The following is a 24,516-nucleotide window of genomic DNA, read 5'->3' on the forward strand; positions in this document are numbered from 1 at the left end:
CCCCCCCCCCCTCTATTTGTCTTGGGAAGCATTGTTATTTAGATCCTGTTTTTTTAGGACAGGAAGTGGAAGAAAATGGAGAAGGCAAAAATAGCTTGAAAAAAAAAAGAGTTTAACCCTTTCTTCCTCATTCAAAAAAAAAAAAAAATTGCCTATGCATTTTTATTTTACCCATAACTCAGACAACCTTTGCTCTAAAGTAGTAGACTATGTGGTAATTCTATTCTTCAATGCTCAGCTGAAAACTAACTTAATATCTGAGGTATTTCTAATATTTTTCAACTGGGCAGGTTAGTGAGCATAGATTAGGCATAATGTTGATTACCTTTACTATCCGGAACTGTTTTATGCTGTCCATAGACAAGCAGATCACATACAGCAATGAGAGATCTACTTGTCATTTTTTGCCTGCCAAACCTGACAGGTTCCATACCAGAATCCACTGACTTTTAAACACAGCAAACTGAAGGGATTATTTTATCGAAATGAGGGAAAGATCCTAAACTTGCTGCTGAAAGCCTTCAATTACTTGAGAAAAAAAATATTTTAGACTAGGATAGTAAACCAGAACGCTCACAGCAACTAAGTACAGATATGACCCAATATTGTGACAATTGCAACAGTCAGTAATGGTCATTGTTGAAACTGAAAAAATCCCATGTAATTTGTATGCAAATATCTTGATGATATTTTTACAGAGTCTCAGGACACTAATGCTTTCCTATGTAGCCAATTAGACAGCTTAACTTGAAAATTTGCTACTTGTTTAATCCTCTTTAGTAATGTCAAAGATGTGTAATCCTCCCCAAGAAAAAAAAACAGTAAAGTCTCACAATGTAGGTTTAATCATGGCAGGCTTTATTATGTAACAAATTAACTTTTCTGTCTTTGCCAGTATCACATGTATGACAATGATTCAAATTTGTTTATTGAGTAGATCTTTACAGAATGATATGACAGCTTCCTGCAATATAAAAGCAATTAAAGGAACACTATCGCACATAAAATTGCATTCTGATGACTGTGTGAGGTAATATACTGTATGTACACAGTTGGAAGAAAAAGTATGTGAACCTCTTTGAATTAACTGGTTTTCTACAGTAATTTGTCATAAAATGTGATCTGATCCTCATTTAAGTCACAACAATAGACAAACACCATAAGGGTGATTTATCAAAACTGGAGCAGACAAAATCTGGAGCAGCGGGGCATGGCAACCAATCAGCTTTTCTCTTTCATTTTCAAATCTTAACTGAACAAAATGAAGAGAAAATTGGTTGTCATGGGCAACTGCTCCAGATTTTGTCTGCTCCAGTTTTGATAAATTCCCCTCAAAGTGCTTAAGCTGTTAACACACAAATATTTCAAATTTCTTGTGTCTTTGTTCAACACACCCATTACACATTTACAGTGCTGGAGGAAAAAGCATGTGAACTCAGAGACGAATTAATTCAATGAAAGCTAATGGGAGTCAGTATCTTGAACACCTGGAATCCATTTAATCAAATAAGCTTGGAGGTGTAGTTTCAAGCTACTTTGATTGATGAAAGATATTCAAACATTTTAGGATCACTGCAGCATTAACTCATGTGAACCATGCCGCGCAAAAAGGAGCTCTCTGAAGACATACGATCAAGTGTTGTTGGCCTGCATAAGGCTGGAAAGTGATACAAGTTAGGAAGACAAGAAATACAGAAGTGCACTACCAAGTGGTGACTAGGCAAGAAAAAAAAAAATGAAAGGAATAAGACTTACCAGGGAGTGGGTACTATCGCGTTGTCAGCGACGAGGTGTGGATGGATGGGGAGTCCAGGGTTGCTGATGGTGGTGGGCAGAGTAATGTGGAAATAGTTGGCGCTGAGAAGAATTCGTTGTCAATGGGAATCTGGGTCAGATGTTTAGTGTGGCAGGGATCTGGGGGGGGGGCAGGCCCGGTGGGAACCGGGTTAGGAGAAATGTTTGTGAAGGACAACTCCCATTGACACCGAATTTTTCTCAGCACCAACTATTTCCACATTACTCTGCCCAACACCATCAGCAACCCTGGACTTCCCATCCATCCACACCTCGTCGCTGACAACGCGCTAGTACCCACTCCCTGGTAAGTCTTATTCCTTTAATTTTTTTTTCTTGCCTAGTCACCACTTGGTAGTGCGCTTCTGTATTTCTTGTCTTCCTAATTAGCAAACGTCGGACACCCCGGTCCGCATTTTTAAGGAGCCGCACACCAAGTACAGCAACACACATTTGTTTACCCTCACCTCAGGGGTAGCGCTGCACTAGGGGACACTTCTCCCAATTTTTGGAAAGTGATACAAAGCATTCTCAAAGTGTTTAGGCATCCATCAGTCGACAGTTAGACAAATTGTCTATAAATGGAAACAGTTTGGTACTCTACTACTAAAAGTGGGCGCCCAGCCAAGATGTCTCCCAAGGCACAATGCATAATCCTCAATGAGGTAAAGAAGAGCCCACAAGTAACAGCTAAAGGCTTGAAGACATCACTGGAACTGGCAATCATCCCTGTTCATAAGTCTACCATACGTAAATCTTTGAACAGGCAGGGTGTCCATGGCAGAACACCACGGAAGAAGCCGCTGCTCTCCAGAAAAACCATTGCTGCGTGCCTGAAGTTTACAAAAGAGCACCTTTGTAAACCGCAACACTACTTGGAAAATGTTTTGTGGACCGATGAAACAAAAGTTGAATTGTTTAGGAAGAATATTTAGAACTATGTATGGGGCAAAAGAGCACAGCTTACCAACATGAAAACATCAGCCTAATGGTGAAGTATGGTTGAGGGAACATCATGATTTGGGCTTGCTTTGCTGCATCAGGGCCTTAATCACTTGCCTTCTTTGAGGGAAAATGAATTCCCAAGTTTACTAAGATATTCTACAGGATAATGTCAGGGTGATTGTCCACCAGCTGAAGCTTAGTAGAAGTTGGGTGATGCAGCAGGGCTAACGACCCTGAGCATCAAAGTAATTCCACCACAGACTGGCTTTAGAAAAATAAAATGTGCCTTTTGGATGGCTCAGTTGGAACCCAGACCTTAACCCCGTAGACATGCTGTGGAATGACCTCAAGAGAGCTGTTCACACAAGACCTCCTACAAATGCGTCTGAGCTGAAGCAGTTTCGTAAAGAGGAATGGTCAAAAATTCCTCTTGAATGTTGTACAGGTCTGATCCAGAGCTGCCGAAAAGACTGGCTTTAAGTCAATACTGGATAAAATTATGCGGCGCTAAATACCCTGAAGTAAAAATTAGTGCAAACCAATTATGTGATATAAATACAATAAATCAATAAATAGAAAATATAAATAAATAAATACAATTTAAATGACAACGTATGAATTAATAGAAGACCGGATATAGCATCCAGATATAAGTGACTAAATAAAATGCTGAATAGACCATAACGTGATGAATGTGGTAAATCAATGGAAAATTCAATAACAGTCCCTTTAATCCAAAATTCATATAAAATGCTGGTGCTAGTGCTGGCGATGATGTTCCACATAGGTAAAAAATCAAAGGGAACTCCTCATGGTGAAGTAGGTAATAACATTTATTGATAAAAACAAGTAAAAACTCGTTGTGTGGTAAAAAACGGCTGGTGTCTCACACTTCCGCATTAGCTGTGCCGTCAGATAGCACCGCCCCAATGCGTTTCGTCACTTAGGACGTTCTCAAGGGGATAGCAGAACTGCCAGCAGGTCAGTTCTGCTATCCCCGCGCTGGGGCGGGGCGAAACGCGCTGGGGCGGGGCTATATGGAACATCATTCTTAAACATTTGAGAGGAAGCATTGAATTTCCCTGATCCAAGATCGACTTCTGATATCTGCAGAGCTTTAAAACATTATCTATGTGGTGAGTGCGCATTGCCCAAGGGGCTCCGTGTGTAACACTGGGAGGATCACCAGCACTTTATATGAGTTTTGGATTAAAAGGACTGTTATTGAACTTTCCATTGATTTACCACATTCATCACGTTTTTATGTTATAGTCTATTCAGCACTTTATTTAGTCACTTATATCTGGATGCTATATCCGGTCTTCTATTAATTCATACGCTGTCATTTAAATTTGATTTATTTATTAATATTTTCTATTTATTGATTTATTGTATTTATATCACATTATTGGTTTGCACTAATTTTTACTTCAGGGTATTTAGCGCCGCATAATTTTATCCATATTTCTAAGACCCCTGTGTCTGCTCTGTGGCAGCTTTATCACCTAGATTAGGGTCCGTTATCCTTAAGCGCAGATCTACAGTTACATACATATTGAAGTCATCACTGCCAAAGGAGGTTCGACCAGCTATTAACTCCAAGGGTTCACTAACTTTTTCCTCCAGCACTGTGAATGTTTAATGGGTGTGTTCAATAAAGACATGACAAAATAGAATTGTTTGTGTGTTACAAGCTCAAGCACATTGTGTCTGTGAAGGTTCTCATTCATCTAAGGCATGGTATATTTGTAAAAAATAAGTCGAGGCAACTGCACTTGCTGTAACGTCTTCAAGAAAAATACAGATTCTACAGATTCTACAGATTTAAGCACATTGTGTTTGTCTATTGTGACTTGGATGAGGATCAGATCACATTTTATGGTGAATTACTGCAGATAACCAGTTCATTCCAAAAGGTTCACATACTTTTTCTCGTCACTGTATATATTTTTTTCACACAAAATACCTGGTAGAATTGATGCTGTTTTAAAGGCAAACATAGGTAGATATTTGTGTGAAATAAAAAAGTAGTGGTATAGTAAATTCAATCATTAAAGTGACATTAAACCCTCAAAAACCCCTTTTTTTCCTCCCAATGTTGCTGTGAGGACTTGCCTCTTCATCTGAACATCTTCTGCCTTCCAGTAGTTTTCAGCAGTCCCTCCAGCGCTGGTGGCGGTCTCTGATCCAGCGCACACTGCTGTCTCTTCCTGTGTCCCACGGAGTCTGTGCGGCATGTACACTCCCGGCTGTGTACATTCACTTTCACTGTAGCTCTCGTCCTCTGCCTCTGCAGCCAGGAGCGAGCAGCGCAGTCACAGGTAAGTATTACCTATTTCACAACTTTTTTTTTTTATGTTGTGGCATATATCTACAGCTTGCTAGCAGTAGATATATGTAAACAATAGAGACTTTAATCCTACTTTATATGTATTACCTCAAACAGTCATCAGAATAATGGTCCTTTGCATCTTACATGCAGGAAATGCTCAAACATATAAATCGGTCTATAAAGGTTTACTCAATACACAAATGTGAATCATTGTTATGTTCACAAAATAATACCAGTAGAGACAGAAATGTATATTTGTTATACAATAAAGTCTACCATCACTGACCTTTTTTAAACTTGACTAGTTTAGCTTTCTTGGCGAGGATTACATATCTTTGACATTGCTAAAGAGGATTAAGCAAGTAGCAAATTCTCAAGTTAAGCTGTCTAATTGGCTACACATTTACATGCAGACCAATATATCCAGCAAAAATAACATTGATGGGGGCTGAACAAATTATACTACTACCACTTGTGCTTACAACAGTCAACAGTTATGCACATGGCTTAACAAAAAATGTTCCAACTTTTCAATCACCCCTGGCAGTGTTAAAGTTTGTCCAACCGCTGCTCTGTCACTTTTGACGAGTGGAAGACCGCGTTTAACACCAGAACCGGTCATTATGAATATCTGGTCATGACTTCTGGCTTGTGCAATGCGCCCGCTGTCTTCCAGGAGTTCATTAAAGGAGAACTATGAGATGAGTGATTTCCACTCACCTCATAGTTCTAGCCGATCTGTGACAATGAGACTGTCACAGGTCGGCTCAGTAGATCGGGAGGCGAGCGAACAGATACCGGCGTTGGCTCACCTCTCGACCCTGCCACGGCTCTCTGCCGTGACAGGGGAGGGGCTGGATTCCCCCCTCCCCGCTCCGATCCGCCAGCGCTGACTGGCGGAACGGACGGGGGTGGGTACAGCTGGCTCTGCCTCTAGATAGGCAGAGCCAGCTGTCACTCACGCAGCTGGGCGGATCTCGACATCAATGTCGGGATACGCTCCGGCTGCGGCGTCTCAGCATACCCCGAGCTGTAGCTAGCGGTATACTGAGCTTAGGGTAAAGGTAGGACGCTAGTTTGTGTCCTCCTGTTACCCTAAGGAGAACTATGGGGAAAAGCCCTGACCCCATAGTTCTCCATTAATTATGTCTTTTGCGATATGTTGCAGCAATGTGTGGTGGTCTATTTGGATGACATCTTGGTTTATTCGGACTCCATTGAATCACACTACCTGGATGTCAGACGGGTGCTGCAACGGTTGCGTCGGAATGGGCTTTTCTGTAAGCTTGAAAAATGTGAATTTCACCTGTCTCAGGTTGCCTTCTTGGGCTATATCATTTCTGCTGAAGGGTTCTCCATGGACTCTCAGAAGGTTTCGGCAGTTCTGCAATGGCGTTTCCTTGGGTTTGCCAACTATTATCGGAAATTTATCAGGTACTTTTCCGCATTGGCCAAACCCATCTCCGATCTGTCAAAGAAGGGCAGCGTTCCCCACAATTGGACGCTTGCTGCTTCCCAGGCTTTTGAGGGCCTCAAGTCTGCTTTCACTTCGGCTCTGATTCTGTCTCATCCCAATCCTGGTTTGCCCTTTGTCCTAGAGGTGGATGCGTCTGAGACAGGAGTAGGCACCCTCCTGTCGCAGCGTCGGACACCTGATGGACCCTTACTTCCTTGTGGGTTCTACTCCAGGAAGCTGTCTCCAGCAGAATGCCATTACCAGATTGGAGACAGAGAGCTCTTGGCTATCATGCTGGCCCTCAAAGAGTGGAGATACTTGCTCGAAGGTTCTGTGGTTCCGGTTTTCATTCTCACCGACCATAAGAATCTGACGTATCTCTCGGAGGCCAAGAGGCTTACACCCAGTCAGGTTAGATGGACCTTATTCTTGTCTCGTTTTAACTATGTGGTCTCCTATTTGCCCAGCTCCAAGAATGTTAAGGCTGATGCCTTGTCTCGCCAGTATTCTGAGTTGTCCAGGGAGGACTCCGTGCCGACGCCAGTCATACCTTCCGATCATATTCTGGCTGCTATCCGCATCAACTTGACCTCAACCCTTGGGGAACAAATCCTGGCCACCCAGTCCGATGCTCCCACTGGGAGACCTGCTGGCAAATGTTTTGTGCCTGAGGGGTTGCGCATCAAACTGTTGCGCACGTACCACAATTCCAAGATTGCCGGTCATCCTGGTAAGAACTAGATGTCCTGGGCTGTTTCCAGTCAGTTCTGGTGGCCATCTCTCCGCACTGGTGTTGCCACATATGTGACCGCATGTTTCCGTCTGTGCCCAGGACAAATCTTCTCGACGCCTACCCTTGGGCCTACTGCATCCCATTCCAAATGGGGAGCGTCCCTGGTCTCACCTGGCCATGGATTTTATTGTGGAGCTTCCTGATTCCCGAGGTTACACGGTTATCCTCATGGTGGTTGATCGGTTCTCCAAGATGTGCCACTGTGTTCCGTTTAAGAAGCTGCCTACCGCTCAGGAGCTGGCCTTGGTGTTTGCCAGGGAGGTCTTTCGGTTACACGGGTTGCCTAAGGAGATTGTCTCGGACCGCGGGAGTCAGTTTGTCTCTAGGTTCTAGCGTGCCTTTTGCTCTCATTCGACTCTCCTTCTCCTCAGCCTACCATCCGCAGTCCAATGGTGCCGCTGAGCGTTCCAACCAAGCCCTGGAGCAATTTCTCCGCTGCTATGTCTCTGACCATCAGGACAATTGGGTTGATCTGCTACCCTTGGCGGAGTTTGCCAGGAACTCTGCCATCAACTCGTCCTCCGGAATGTCTCCGTTCATGGCGAATTATGGGTTCCAACCCTCTGTGTTGACTGAGTCATTCTCGCCACAGGACATTCCGGCTCTGGAGGATCATCTTCGTGTCCTCCATTCCTCTTGGGTGCAAATTCAGAAGTCTTTACGGGTCTCTGCTCAGCGTCAGAAGCTCCAGGCAGACCGGAAACGTCTGCCGGCTCCTTCGTACCAAGTTGGGGAGAGGGTGTGGTTGCCAACTCCTAATCTCAACCTCAAGGTGCCTGCTCCGAAATTGGCTCCCCGTTTTGTTGGACCCTTTCGCATTCTCCGTAGGGTGAACCCGGTTGCCTATGCCCTTGACCTTCCCCCTGGCATGCGTGTCTTCAATGTCTTCCACGTGTCGCTTTTGAAGCCTCTGGTTTGCAATCGCTATACCTCCTCACTTCCTCGCCCTCGTCCCATTCCTGTGGGCAATCATGAGTATGAGATTAGCGGTATCCTGGACTCCCGTCTGCTCCGCGGTCGAGTCCAATTCCTAGTGCACTGGAAAGGCTATGGTCCTGAGGAGCGTTCCTGGGTTTCCTCCGCTGATATTCGTGTGCCCGCCCTTCTCCGTGCTTTCAATGCTCGCTTCCCTCAGAAACCGTTTTTTGCTCCGCGGAGGAGGGGCCATTGAGGGGAGGGTACTGTCAAGGTCTTACCTCGTCCTCATGGTGGCAGCCATTTTGGACATGATCAGACTGCAGTCTTTTTATATCCTCTGATTGCATCATCGCTTGCCTGCTGCCTGGTTGTCGCACAGTGATGATGTGGCAACACCTGACTATATCAGTCTGCTCAGGATTCAGGTTCATTGCTCTTGCGTTTGTGCTCCAAGGTGCATCTGTTGCGATCTGAGTTTGTGTGTTTCTGTGTATGATCCGGTCCGGCTGGCGTTTCCTCTGGCTCTCGACCCCGCATCGGACTTGATTCCGGCTTGGACGACTACCCGCTTTGGACTTGACCCCGGCTTAGACAACTACCCGCTTTGGACGTGATGCCGGCTCGGCAGATGTACCCGCATTGGACTTGACCGGCTTGTTCCTGACCTCGCTGCTCCCTGATGAATGTTTATTTATGAGACGCCGCAGCTGAAACGGATCCTGACAATTATATCTGGATCCGCCCAGCTGCGTGAGTGACAGCTGGCTCTACCTATCTAGAGGCAGAGCCAGCTGTACCCGCCCCCTCCCCTGTCCGTTCCGCCAGTCAGCGCTGGGGGATCGGAGTGGGGAATCCAGTCCCTCCACTGTCACTGCTCTCTGCCGTGATAGGATCAAGAAGTGAGCGAACGCCGGTATGTGTTTGCTCACTTCCCGATCTACTGAGCCGCCCTGTGACAGTTTCATTGTCACAGGTCGGCTAGAACTATGAAAATGAGTGAAAAGCACTCACCTCATAGTTCTCCTTTAAGACTTTTATATTAACAGATAGGGTATATTCATAAATATTTGTTAGTTGCCAATTTTAACAATATTTGTTTAAACTCAATAAATGTTTTATTGCTCCAGTCTGTGGACATTACTGTATACATGTGATACTATACATTTTCCTCAGTATTTTGCATACAAGGCATTTTACAAAAAATATCAAAAGGGTTTTTTTTCTCCTAAAATATTGCTTCCTTCCAGCTGCCTACTGAGTGCAGTGAAAAATGGGCCCATTCACCCCTGGCAGTGTTAATGTTGCACCTCTTTCCCCGATGTTTGCCTTAGCTTTTCCACTGTGCCTGTAGTAGCTTCTGTGGCAGCTCTCACTCAGGTTTTCTGGCATCTCCCCTCAGTCTACAGTCTACCCGCCACCCCAGTAAGGGAGCACTTCTTCTCCAGCAACTCCTCTCCTCTCCACATTAAGTTCTCTGGCAGTTCCTCCCACAGCAACACTACTTTCTCTGGCACTGCATCCCTGCTTACACTTCATCCTTTAGCATCCCCCCTAACATCCACACTAAAATTTCTCTAAGAGTGCCAACTCCCCCTTAAATTGCCATCCACACTAATGTGCTTGGTTTTGAAGAAGGAGGCGTGCCCCTGAAACGCTTCAACCCCAGCTGACTGCGGCCGGTGGAAGTTGATGAGACCGGAGGCAGCCGTGGTACATAGTCGAGGCGGAATTATCCTGGGCTAAAAGACAGTGTGGTCCTCAGCCATATACCCTTTTTTATTTATTTTTGTGATGGAAGCCCCAGAACCTTGGATGAGCAGCCCCTCAAGATTGTGTGAAAAACTTTGATTCATTCAACAGCGGGTGTTTTGATGTCAGCCATTAGCGCCAAGAGATAACAAAAACTTTGTCCCCATTGTTCCCTGGTTGCCATAGTATATATAAATGCTAAGCTGTGACCCTTCTCACTAAGCCCTACCCTTTGGTCATTCCCACTCCTTGTCAAAGGTGTTTTATAGCCACTCAAGTCAATAGTGTGCCATTACCGGTAAAATCAGCTACATGCAAATTTACAGTTCAGGAGGTATCAACTGCCATCCCCCTTCCACCTGACTTACAGTTTTTACATTACCCATCCATCACAATCATCCTCTCCCTGAATACTCCATGACCAGGTCATCATTTGCATTCTTTGACAGAGGAGCACAATCAGCTGTCACTTCTCTCTCTGCTTTGCTTAACACCACAGCAACAATTAGTTCTCATCCTGTCTCCTATCTCACGCTGACAACAATCAGCTTGTCCCCTACTACCCTTCCTTTACTCTCCATCATCTTCTACAGTACCCTTCAACCATGTTCATACCAAATCTACCTATTATCTCTATGGTCCATGCACATAATGCTCAGTCTTCTCCATCGCGTCAACAATCAGATCCTAATTCCTCCTCTAACTTTTTCCAATCAATGATCAACTCCTCTGTATTTCCACTTTTTCATTTCCCCCTGTCCTTAATCAATTCAGGGTTAAGGACAGGGGGATCAGATCTGCCTCTTCTCTACACACCCTCCCCCCATCCATGACTTCTACTTTCTGAATTATCGCACTACCCAATGTATCATGCTCAGTTTACCATCACCAGCTTCCCCTCTTTACCCTTGTCCACAACCTGCTGCCATTCTACCTGCTCTATCTTCCCCCAACCCAAGTTCAGATGCCATGCTGCTGCCTCTTACTTGTCTCATGGTCCATGGTTAGCTTCAACTCTCCTATCAATAGTTATGATCAACTCCTTCTCTTCCTAATATATTCTCCCAGCTCCATCATGTTTACATTACACACCATCCTTATCAGTTCTAGCTAGATGACACACTTATCAAATTTGTGTCCAGCAAAAATACAGCCGAATGATGCATGCCATTGTGAATTATTGAAACCAAAAACCTTTCACTTGCTAGTATAAAGAAACATGAAGTAAAAAAGGAAATATACTAAAACACTATAATTGCATGCATCAAAATACAATATTTTTTACAATGGTGTTTTTTTATTGCTTAATGCACAACACTGGGTTGTTTAATTTGTATTCCCTACTAGTAACTGTCATTGATACACCAAAAACATCTGATATTTTCTATTTAGTAACCATCTCCAAACACTTTTTTAGGGCTACCCTTTATTCCCTCATGCATGGAAACAAATGGTTGCCAAGGTTTTCCTGAGCAGAGATATTCAAGATCGTAACTATTTATTAATTTGTTTTTACTGTAGAACTTCTGCAATGTGAAAGAATGATTCTTGTAAATTGGACAACTGACACTTCCAAACAATTTTACTCTCTTGCATTACCGGAAATTTCTTTGACTAATGGTCCATATTGTTTCAGTTCTAAAATAATCTGTGTATCTGGCATATGCTACCAAATGTGTAAATGCTGAAAAAAAAATCATCCTGTATATAGATAACACTACATCTATTTTTTATCATATCAACAACAAACAGCATTATACTAATATAGGAACACAGAGTCAGTGCATGTGGTTTTGCATGAAAATCATGGCAGATTCTAGCACACAGAAAAGGCATACAGTACCATTCACAAGAGATTTACATATGTCCCTTATGCCTCTGCTCGGCACACTGGAGTGTAGTCATCAAAACTGAGAAAGATATGCCCTATTTTTTATCTGTGAATACATGTCTGGCTAGCATTTTAAGATAAGCAGGTTACTTACAAGTTGTTCTGACTTGACACCATAAAGCTGTATGGTCTTGGCCACATTTCTGGAGACAGCAATGCCAAGGTTTGGATCCACAGCAGCCACATTCAGTTCACTGTAAACATCAAGTTGCAATAATTAAAATAAATTACCTTTTAATTTAAAACACAGTCCAAGTTGGAAAATGTTTATGTATTATTTCTTCAAAAAACTAAATTCTGCAGCATACATCTTTTATATAAAAATGCAAAACACAGAAAGCCAAAGGCATGCACAGAATACAAAGGCCATTGATTAATACCACTAATCAGCAGATAAAAAAGGAAAACAAAATCTATAGTGTTGAGCAAGTGTGGCAGCCAATAAAAAAAATATATAATCTCCTAACTAATTAGATATAATAACAGTAAATCGTGTTGCTATAGGTGACTGTAATTTGATCATATTGGCTCTCAGCATTGCCTACATTTTTTTAAATATATATATATTTCCAAAAGACACACTCTTTTCTAAAGGTGGGGCTACCATAAATAAACACATTCAGGCCCCGTTCCGACTGCGCGATATGCAAATCGCGCGATTTGCATATTGCGCGACATCGCGAGATTTGCCGCGCGATGTCACGTTCAAGCTTGCATTGAGCAAGCTTGAATCGCGGCTAAATCCGCTCCAAAAAGGGTCCTGCTGTAGCGACACACGACATTGCCACGATATCGCGGGAATTACCACGCGATAAATCGCTCAATGTGAACGGGGTCTAAACAGATCAGCTCTGCTGCAGAAAATTATTTATTCTAGTTTTTTGAGATGTCTTTAAAAGCATTTGCCAAATATTTTGGTCAGATAAACTTGTCAAACTGATAGGTCTCCCATTTCTGCTGCAGATTACTATTGCGGTTTTCTAAACAAGTCAAGTTTTTAAAGTGAAAAAAATATACACTTGGCAAAAAGTGTGATTCTTCCCCACTATGTTACCAGATGTCTCATATCTGTCTATCAACAATGATAGGCAATCAAGGCAATCAAACCAATAAGGAAAACATGGAAATAGAATCAAGGCAACAATCCGAATTTGATGAAAAAAAATCAATAAGATAGTTCAGATTTACACACAAGTTTAGGGATGGGGGGAGAAGGAGAGAGCGAGAGTCAACTGAATAATTACTGTATCAATACAGATTGTAAAAAAATCTGTACCTGTACTGTACTGTAATTTTCTGCCAACATACGATATTAGAAGAGACACTGAGGAGTCTGAGTATACTAAGGAAGTGTTATTGAGTTAAGCAAATATTCATGAATGAGAGAAGACCAGATTTAACAAAGAAACAAAATAAAAAAACTTTATGAAGACAGACAAACAGGGTAAAAGGACAGACGGGAAACAAAATATGTCCACTACAGTAGAGACATATAACTAAAAGACTGTTATATGTACTTGTTTTTCATGTTTGGCAGTGCTAACTATGCAACCATCTTAAAGCAAAGTAAACCTTTTTTAGGGTCCTGAATAGTACAGTACCACTGATGTAAAGCTGGGGCACATGCAATAGAAATGACCAGACATGACAAGACATCACACAGACTGCTCAGACCAGATCAACAATAATCAGCCTTCATGCTTTCATGTAATTACACTAAAAATGCACATGAGACAAATCTGTCCTACCAGGTCAATGTCAAAGGCAAGTCTATGGTGTAGGTAAGTGCAACTACACAATGGGCCATAAGCATTAGATTCTGACAGAATAATAGGACCACAAGATTTATCCTTGGTACACAGAAAGACAGTCAGGCTACAGATTTTAGCAGTTGTCTTAACTATCAAGGTTGATTTTATTACCAAATGCTTCAGTTTTCTTCTCCAGTATACAAAGGTAGGACTATATTCTGTTCTTGTCACATTATGACATTTCAATATTCCTCAATAACTGCAAGTAGCATTATTTGAAGACACATAATTCATATGGTGAGATGTTATATGATTCTGCTGTATAGCAAATTTCAACATGTTGTTTTTTGGCCTTCTATGTACTTTGAATGGCATTCCAGGGACTCTTCATCATGTGTTGAAACACTTAATATGCAACATGCTTGTTCTGGGTAAGTGGCTCACCAAGTAATAAAGCCAGGATAAGGATAACAGCTCTGAAGTATGCACTTTAAAAGTCAGCAATGTCTACTCCCATATTACTACCCTGACAGATTTAGTTTAACAGTAAGGGGGTGCTGAAAACCATTCTCTGCCTAGAGAAGTTGAATAGCCTAGTTGACTGATGTAGCATGTTAACCCTACACCACTTTATTTCCCATAGTTTACAGTAATTACATAGTATGCAGTATTTACAGAATACGCACAACATTTGACCTGAAGGAACAGACTTTAGATGAAGGTGTCTAATAACATGTAGATAAACGCTTACAAATTTAATTGTGATAGGGTATGTTTAGAGAGGACTCAGATGTTTGTAAATTTTTGAAAATGACACAGTGAGTGAAGGCAGATTTGGGGGGGGGGATTTATTAAGCAATTATGTTATTATTGTTTGCACTGTATTAACAGTATATACTGTATATGTATTACATATATTGTATATACTGCTAATACAGTGCAGACATAATACCATGAATGGATTAAATGATCTGTATGTAGCCCTGTACTAGGGATCATTTAACCCATTCATGTTAGCAGAGGATAATTGTAAATGTATTGTTGCAGGCACTCTATATGTACATGTACTATATACTACATATAGAATGCACTGAACAATAGATTTACAATTATCCTCTGCTAATATGAATGGGTTAAATGATCCGTAGTACATGATATGTAGCCCTGTACTACGGATCATTTAACCCATTCATGTTAGCAGTGGAGAATTGTATATCTATATGTACTGTACATATACAGCACAAATGTCCCGTACATTGCAGCATTAGATTTACAATAATCCCCTGCTAACATGAATAGGTTAAATGATCCGTAGTACAACTACATGTTATGTACTATGGATCATGATTTAACCTATTCATGTTAGCAGGGGATAATTGTAACTCTATTACTGCAGTGTACGGGACGTATGTGCTGTATATGTATTATGGATCATGATTTAACCTATTCATGTTAGCAGGGCAGAATTGTGAGCGCCTCCCACAAGCTGAGCACCGAGATGCGATGCAGCGATCCTGCCCAGCGCCGACTACAAGAGGCATCGCGTGAGGCTACGGGGATCAGAGTGAAACTGTGAGTAAGGGAAGCTGGGATGGGGCTGGCTGTAAATCTATTGCTATAGTGTACTGGACGTGTGTAATGTATATGTAGTGCATATATACAGCACATACCTCCACTACACTCCAGCAATAGAGTTACAATTCTCCACTGCTAACATGAATAGGTTAAACCATGATCCATAGTACATAACATGTAGTTGTACTATGGATCATTTAAAGTCACCTGTCCCTTTAACAAAAAGTATCGGTAATTGGTATCGGCGAGTACATGAGGGGATGTACCTGTACTTGTACTTGGGCCTGAAAAAGTGGCATCGGGACATCCCTAGTAATAGGTATACCATGGAAGCGTAGTAAGGCTAGCATAGGTACAAATACCTTGATGTTTAAAAAAATCTGGATGTATTCCTAAATGCACAGAATATTACTGGATATTGAGTTCTTATAGGTATATTAAGCAACAGAGATTGTTTATCCAGGGAATATTTGATTGCCTTATGGGATCAGGAAGAATTTGTTTTGCCCTGTTGGAGCAAATTGAACCATGCTTTATAGGGTTTTTTTGCCTTCCTCTGGATCAACAGTGGCTATTGCATTTTGTTTAGGTTTTTCTTCTTTATTATTTCTCTCATCTCTTTAGGTTGAACATGATGGACTTGTGTCTTTTTTCAACCTAACTATGTAACTATGTATATTGTGGCTTGTAACTACAACTTTAAACCCCAGTTTATCTGATAGTTTAGCAGAGCAGTACAAACATGAAGTAATAGCTAAACCAGTTTAAAAAATAACTTTTTCAAGTTTTCAGAATTAGAGAAATATTTTTTGCTATTTTAGGGCTGAACGTAGAACTATTATGTTATTATAATAATAATTCTATATGTAAATTACAATAAACATATCTAGGCTTCAGATACGATAAAATGTAACTGCACTAAAAACTAAGGATGGTTGTCTAAATCAAAGTTACTAAGACTGTACCGTTCTGATTCCATACAAAGCGCATGCTACAACACAGCCGATTCTCATAACCTAAAATTTAACAGTGCAGTCAATCCAATATGCCCAAATGTGGTTCAGCGCATTACAAATTGGATACCTATGTCAGTCTGTGTCAGCATTTTAGCATCTTCAAGTATATTTTACAAAAGTGATAAAAACCACGTTTTTTCTAAGTAAACTGCAACCTTGTTAATTAAATGTTTATAAGGGTTTGCAGTCAATAAGGCTAACAGAAATGCATAATTCATTATAGATAAATGTTTTAGGTTTTTGCCTCCATTAAATATTGTTAAAGGCAACTTTGCAGTTGAGTTCGAAGGATGATTTCTATATATGGATGTAAACGGATTTTTTTTCCTCTTCGAGAAATGGCAGTATACTTAGAGATCAGGAGCGAGGAAACCAGAAAATAGACACACCAGTAGGGTGGGTTATCTTATTGGTTCCTCCACAAATTGTCTTTTTTTATAATACAATGCAAAAAAGCAAGCAAAGTTATCTAAAGTTTATCTTTGTCCAATGTAGCATCTTGTCAGCAGCACAACTTGCCCAAGTCACAGGTCTCCTTGACAGTCAATAGGTGAAGAAGCCCTAGACTTGACAAGGGTTTCTATTACCGGAGCTTTCAAAAAAAAAAAACACAAGTAGAAGGCATTGCCAGCAAGATGCTGCATACAGCAAAAAATAAAAAGTTGATTAAAAAGTAAAAAATTATAGGAAACAAATTATTAAAAAAGTAAGAAAATTATAAAAAATAAACAATAAGATAAAAAATTATAAAAAAAAGTAAATAAGATAAATAAATATCTAAATAAATTACATTGATAAAAAATAATTAAATAAACAAAAATAAGAAATAATTAAATAAAAAGTGATAAAAAAGTTTAAAAAAATAAAGAAACAGTAAAAAAAATTGAAACTAACCCCGACGCCCTGCCATCTGGTTGCCATTCTCCATTGATGGGAAGAGGGGGGATTGGCGCTGCGCGGGGGCGCATCGCGGAACCTGGCCTTGGGGCGGCAGGGAGAGTAAATCCGGCCCTGCATGGCATACCCCTGTTTTGCAGTTCCTTAACTTTCAGTCACCAAGTCTGAACACTGTCATTTACCCCTTTCTAGAATCTTTGCAGAGGCTACAGTAGGGATTAGTGCAGCAGACAGAAGTGTGAAGGTAAGGTAAAACATTTTAAAAAAATGTTTACTTTAAGTAGATTACATTCACATATAGTTCTTGTTTTTTTTTCGATGAGCTGAAAATATATATATATGTAAAAAAATATCAGCACACTCACATTTTTATTATGCAGACCATTAGATCAGTATATTATTATCAGTATTGTAAGTATCAGTAGAGACCCTTTACCTTGCGATAGTTTTAATGATGCTATCAAGTTCATCTGGAGAAGGGGGATTGCGGCCCCCAGGTGGAAAGACAAGGTTGATGGGATCAAACAGACGAGACAAAGATTTGGACAGGTATGCTGCTTCATAGGGCTGCAGTGAATCTTTCAGTGTTTTCTCTGGACTGAATGGAAGAAAGATTTATGTTAATGGACAAATTATGGAATTAAATACTTACATTTGTGAAGTACTTCCACCATCATTCATTCAGTATGTACATTTGCTGACACAACCACATTCAGAGACATAAATCTCCAGTTATTATAGGGTTAGTTGTCATCACAGCTAATTCCACACTTGAAGATAAAATAGCTGATTAATGTTATAAATAGGTATACATATTACCCATCTCTTTCCCTCTTGCTAGTACTGGCTCCCTAAAAATATTGATAGCATTCAGGCTGTGTATGCCCATGCTTGGGTTCATGCAGCATAAAGAAAGTGAAACCAAGTAACCAAAAAAAAAAAGTATACACTAGGGATGTCCAAATACCGATACCGAACAATTTAACGAGTACTCGTACTCGTGAAAATGTCCCGATTCTTAAGGGCGATACCGGAATTTTACATTTTTAAACCGCAATGGATGCTGAGTTCCCACACTTGTTGGGGCCTGGCAGTAGCTGTCCCTGGCAGTGCCTGTCCGGTTATATATCTCCTCCTTCCCGGGGCAGGCACAGCACCACACACAGCACAGTACAGCCCCGGGGACAGCACCCGCCCGATCAACTCTTCACAGCATAGCCACTGCCCACAGATCCCTGCAGAGATCCACATGCCGCCCAGGTGAGCTCACAGCCTGGTGAGATGTATTGTGCCCTGGGGACATCTGTATTTAGCACTAGTCAGAAACTGACCTAAACTCATCAATCTGTGTTGTTTTAGAAAAAATGTCACATGTCTCTTTAAGAAAAAATATTGGTAATTGGTATCGGCAAGTAACTGAGGGAAAGTAATTGCACTTGGTCTTGAAAAAGTGGTATTGGGACATCCCTAGTATAATTGCACTTGGTCTTGAAAAAGTGGTATTGGGACATCCCTAGTATATACATTTTTTATATCTATTTATTTAAAATAAAAATGCAAATTTTATGAAAGACCCTCTTTACATTTTATTATTTGCAGGCATAACTAGTGGCTACTAAGGCTCTTGGGTAAAAATACTAAAGCCAATTGCAGGTCTTCATTTCAAAGGCATGAACAAAGCTGAAAAATAAAACCTTTCCTTAATGTAAATTCATGGTTCAGTACTTAGTGCTCATTACTAGCAATTAAAATGTATCTAATAATTAGGATTGATCTACATAATCCAATTAAAATAATTTGTAGCAATTTAAATAAAGTATTCCGACTAGGACATCATTTAACGTGAATAGTCGTAAAACATGAAAATAGACAAACACATTCCAAACGTATTCACACTCACTCGAGATCTGGTTTCTTCAGCATGAAACCGTCTTGTGTGTCATCTTCAATTTGTTGCAACTCAGGCACAAGATCAGAGTTTCCACTGCTCGCAAATGAGCCCTGTAGATTTTGGCTATATTGCTGAAGACGTTTCCACAGATCGTTGTATAGCCTTAGCAGTTTAGGGTACTCCCCTTCAAAAGCCTGTTTCAGGAAAGTGGAAGCTGGAAAGCAAACAAGATAACATAGGTGAAGATGACTGCACAACGGAAGATGATACATAATCACTATTAAAGGATAACTGTGAGATGAGTGCTTTCCACTCACCTCATAGTTCTAGCCGACCTGTGACAATGAGACTGTCACAGGTCGGCTCAGTAGATCGGGAGGTGAGCGAACACATACCGGGTTCGCTCACCTCTCGATCCTGTCACGGCTCTCTGCTGTGACAGGGGGAGGGGCTGGATTCCGCTCTCCCCGCTCCGATCTGCCAGCGCTGACTGGCAGAACGGACGGGGAGGGGGCAGGTACAGCTGGCTCTGCCTCTAGATAGGCAGAGTCAGCTGTCACTCACGCAGCTGGGCGGATCCCGTCATCTACGTCGGGATCCGCTCCGGCGTCTCAGTATACCGCGAGCTTTAGCTCGCGGTATACTGAGCTTAGGGTAACGGGAGGACGCTAGTTTGTGTCCTCCCGTTACCCTAAGGAGAACTATGGGGAAAAACACTGACCCCATAGTTCTCCTTTAAGCTCTGTGTTTAAATTTGATAAGTGGCTCTGGGCCATCATTTTCAATGACACAGTAACAAAGGTAACAGGTAGCATCTGCAATGTTTGTCGGTAACGATAAACTTTACATAAAACAAGTGTTGCTTATGATTAGTTGATATAGTTGCCTTATCAAATCCTCCACATGCAGTGCAGTCAAGTTTTTGCAAATGTGCACAATATAAAAGAGTGTAATGATTGTTCCCCATCATTCCTGTGTGTTGTAAAGTAGCCACCGTTCCAAGCTCACTCCCGTGATGTTCTATTACTTCAATATAAATTAGTAAACTAAATGCGAGATTGTAGCTCATCACGGGAATCAGAGGGATTTGGGCTCATCATTCATTAAGAAAATATACTGCATGGATAATATAAACCCGTCCTCCAAAATTGTGACAGCTGATGAAACACTATATGCTCAATGAAGGCACATTTACTACATTGTAACAGAAAAATAATTTTTTTACTCACCGTCACATCCTTTACTTTAACATGAAACGCAGGGTTCAGTGACATTTGGGTTATAATGCTGCCTAGAGGCAGATTTGGACATGATTTTTTCTTTTTCTTGTAACAAAGCAGTGTTGAGAGCAAGGGCATAAACGCAGAAGAATGGGGATATGTGTCCATCAATGAACTCAAATAAAAGGATTTTAGGGTGAGTAAAAAAATCCTGTTTTCATTTTCATTATTTGGGGGACACAGGATTCAGATCAGAGACATTTTAGACATCCAAAAGCAGTCCAACTGAGGGGTGGGCAACACAGCAAACAAAACACTAATAAGCCCAACTATAACAAAAACTTGGGAATGTCTACAGTTTAAAGTGCTGCCAGAAGGACCTTATGCCCAAAGCTGACCTCAAGAAAAGACCTGAGCACATACCTGGTAAAACTTAATGTGTGAACAGAAGAACAGATGGCAGCCTTGCAAGTCTGAAAAACAGTTTAAGAAGCAGGGAAAAGTCTAAGAAGCACTCACGGCCTTGACAAGGAAAGGTGGAACCTAATCCTAAAGACCATAAGCTTGAATGATGATATGTCTGAACCACCAAGAAATCATGGAACAAGAATTTAGACTTTTACAGGGACCATCAGGAAAGAGGGGGTAAGCCTGCCTAATGGACGCAGTAGCTATGAGGTAGACACGCACAACTCTAACTGCATTCTGACAATGCGTAATCGCCTTCTGATGTACTGGTTGAACAGAGGGATGAAAGCACAATATTCTTGTTAGTATGAAACACCAAAACCGCCTTTGGAAGGTAATACCACCTTGTTTTTGTGTAAGAACATAAAGGGTTCTTTAAAAAGGGAAAGGCTACCAGTTCAGACACATGTCTTGCAAAGGTGATGACAATGAGGAAAACAAACGTGTGAGTGAATGTAGAAAGGGGAATATCCCTGAAACTTTCAAAGGGCTGATTATGAAGTGCAGAGAGAATCAAATTCGAATTACACAGAGAAACAGGGGGGTTAACAGGGGGAGTAACATGAGAAACATCCTGTAGAAAAGGTCTTAAAGGAGAACTATGAGATGAGTGATTTCCACTCACCTCATAGTTCTAACCGACCTGTGACAATGAGACTGTCACAGGTCGGCTCAGTAGATCAGGAGGTGAGAGAACACATACCGGGTTCCCTCACCTCTCGATCCTGTCACGGCTCTCTGCCGTGACAGGGGGAGGGGCTGGATTCCCCTCTCCCCGCTCCGATCTGCCAGCGCTGACTGGCGGAACGGACGGGGGAGGGGGCGGGTACAGCTGGCTCTGCCTCTAGATAGGCAGAGCCAGCTGTCACTCACGCAGCTGGGCGGATCCCGTCATCTAAGTCGGGATCCGCTCCAGGTGCGGCGTCTCAGTATACCGCGAGCTGTAGCTCGCGGTATACTGAGCTTAGGGTAACGGGAGGACGCTAGTTTGTGTCCTGCCGTTACCCCAAGGAGAACTATGGGGAAAAACACTGACACCATAGTTCTCCTTTAATATTGTGGGAATCACTTACTCAGAGCGGACACTTTTTCTTTAAGACCTGACCTGGGCTGGGCTTCAACAGCCATGGTGTTAAAGCCAGAGGGTTTGAAGCAGGATGGTCAATTGGTGCTTGGGACAGACGATCTAGTTGATCTGGCAGAGTCCACAGAGTGTGTGCCAGGAGTCTGATCCACTCGGAATACCACATTCGCCTGTTGTATTTATCATTGAAATTACTGCCATCTTGATCCTGTGAAGCAGGCGAGGTGGTAGGAGTTTCAGGTAAGGGAAGGTATAAATCAGTTTTGGAGCCACCAACTTCTTCCAGAGGATCTCCGTACCTGGAGGCATACCGGTCTAGTTTAGTTGATGAATCAGGAGGCAAGGAGGTCCACATTCAGTGTCTCCACCTGTGACAAGTTCTGGAACACTTCCAGGTATAAGGACCACTTGCTGATACAGCGGGACCACTCCCTTTGTGATTCAAGATATTGCCCACAAACAACAACAATTTACCTCCAATACCGGGTATAAACCTTGAGCACTTACAAACCAAATGTTAGGAGCATGAAAGGTTTAAATGGATAGAGGTGACGAGGTTACCATGGGCGGCAACAAGGACTAACTGAGGGGGTACTGCATAGCTCCTGCACGAAGGAGGGGCAGATGGGGCTACCTCATGATGAATGGCAGGAAGTGCACACCTGACACTCCATTTAGCAACTCAACAACATTCGATTCCACAGCTTTTAACTATTCCTTCCAAAGGTTGTAATAAATGAAAAAGCTCCTGGTAATCAGCCACCCAGCCTACCTATAAATGAGTCTTTAGAGACTGGGTCAAAGTGGGAGAGGTTGTGCCATGGCTCTGGACATGGAAAGCCCTCTGCAGCTAACTAACTAACACTACACAGAGGTCTGGAAAGCTCCACAAGCAGAGCTCATTGCCCAAAGGTCACATTGAAAACAGTCCAGTGGAGTTTGGGTATGGTCCCCACAGCTATTGCAGAAGACACGCCAATCTGGATAGCTGCATAAATAGGCTACTATAAGTAGCATGTGATGAAGTCTTGATTGAAGAAAAAATTATCTTGAGAAGGAAAAAAATGATTAGTAAAAATGGTTACACTTTTCTCCAAGGACCAAGGACACTAGCAAAAATCGTAGGCATGATGGAGTCGGAGGGGTTGCCTGACAGTGTTTAAATCCTCCTGTATGCAGCAGTGAAAGCCAAATGTCTCTAAATCCCATGTCCCCTAATGAATGAAAAAGAAAGCTTCTTTTCTCCATTTTGAAAATTACTTTACAGAATGGGGTGGATTGGTTCCATGACACTCCTTTTGAGACAGAAAGCAATAAGTGTTCTCTACACATGACATTCATATCCCTTGCTCTCCTCACTAAAAAACCTTAGCTCAGGCTTAGTCTATGCGGTCTAGTCAAAATACTGCATGAAATAAGTCAAAAGTATTTCTGGACACTTACAATTTGTAGCCCTTTCAAACTGTGAGGAAAGGGTTTGCGTAACTGAATTCCAAAATATGTACAGAATATCAGATTGTCCATCCTAAAAGAAAACACATTTATTTTATAAATATACTTTTAGTTACAAAAAACAACAAATTAGTAAACTGCTACCCTTTAGGTTGCCTTTTTTTGCAGCTCCCTGGCAAAGGTGAGGCTCCATTTACACCTAGGTGTATTGTCGCAGCCGATTCAGCATGAAAAAATGCCCCACCCAAGGAATCCCATTAATTTCTATGGCCCCCTATGACACCTGTGAGTTATGTCACAAGCAGAAATACGCGTGTCACTCTAAATAGTACATGAGGTACTTTGGGGTAGATTTCAGAGTGTTTTGTCCCATAGACTTAATAGACTCAATAGAAAACGCTTAGAACTCGTGACGTAATATACGCGCATAATATGTGTTGCCTAGGTGTGAACGGAGCCTAATACAGGAAAATAGTAGTACATAATATTTATGAACTATGTTGTTTCTTTTTTTCTTGTATATTCTCTTGTTATTCATTAAATGGAGAGTAGCTATTTTACAGGTACTCCCCAACTGTGTCTTTAGAGCTGCCCACCTACAATTTTACCACCAAACCCTTGCCAGTTTAGAGAGCGCTGAACAATTTCTTTTGTTATTCATTAAGGCCACTAAGAAAATTGTAATTTTGCTGCTATTATGTGGGACACATAGGATCACTGACAAGTATCTTTTTAAAGATTGTATTTCCAAATGCAGATAACTGTATATTGACGATATGGCTACTAGAAAATACCATTTCCTATTGGGTACAATGTATACTTGCATATGTGGTATTTCATATGAAAAAAAAATACAAATAAAATAGAGCAAATACAGTTACCTTGGACTGACTAAAAGATGGCTTTTTTTATTGCCCAAAACCCCAGTCTGATAGGTGACTTATTATGTTACAAATCAAAGGCCCCATCAGCAGGACACTATGCACTACCTTTCCCAGAATTCTTAGAACTCTTTTTGTTGTTTCAAATATCAGCGTTAAAATTGTTTAACAACATGAACTCATGACAAAATAATGTAAGCAAAGTACTGTTAAATTAAACCATTCTAAAGAGGAATATGTGGACCGCCATACCAAACCCTTATGGCACTGCCTATGCTGGGCCGTTCCAACAGACAAAGCTTAGGTACTTCATAATGGTGCCAAAGTTTGCTTGTCCTTTCCAACCTCCTGAACAGTGCTATTGGGCAATGAAGCTGTCAATCAAAGTGAATGGTAAATGGGA

General features: G+C 41.6%; 1 protein-coding gene across 2 annotated transcripts in view; it reads right to left on the reverse strand.

The window, feature by feature from the left end:
- COG5 (component of oligomeric golgi complex 5) overlaps positions 1-24,516 on the reverse strand; it is a 244,561-nt gene that overhangs the window by 52,934 nt on the left and 167,111 nt on the right. For both annotated transcript variants that reach the window (XM_018569023.1, XM_018569022.1), the window contains exons 11-14: positions 23,224-23,305; positions 19,018-19,222; positions 17,554-17,715; positions 11,973-12,072 (exon numbers count right to left, since the gene is read on the reverse strand). In XM_018569023.1, coding sequence (XP_018424525.1) covers positions 11,973-12,072; positions 17,554-17,715; positions 19,018-19,222; positions 23,224-23,305 — 549 coding nt within the window. The remainder of the gene's footprint in view (positions 1-11,972; positions 12,073-17,553; positions 17,716-19,017; positions 19,223-23,223; positions 23,306-24,516) is intronic.

Source organism: Nanorana parkeri, unplaced genomic scaffold (assembly GCF_000935625.1).
Source record: "Nanorana parkeri isolate BGI_ZX_2015 unplaced genomic scaffold, ASM93562v1 scaffold1276, whole genome shotgun sequence".
NCBI lineage: Eukaryota > Metazoa > Chordata > Amphibia > Anura > Dicroglossidae > Nanorana > Nanorana parkeri.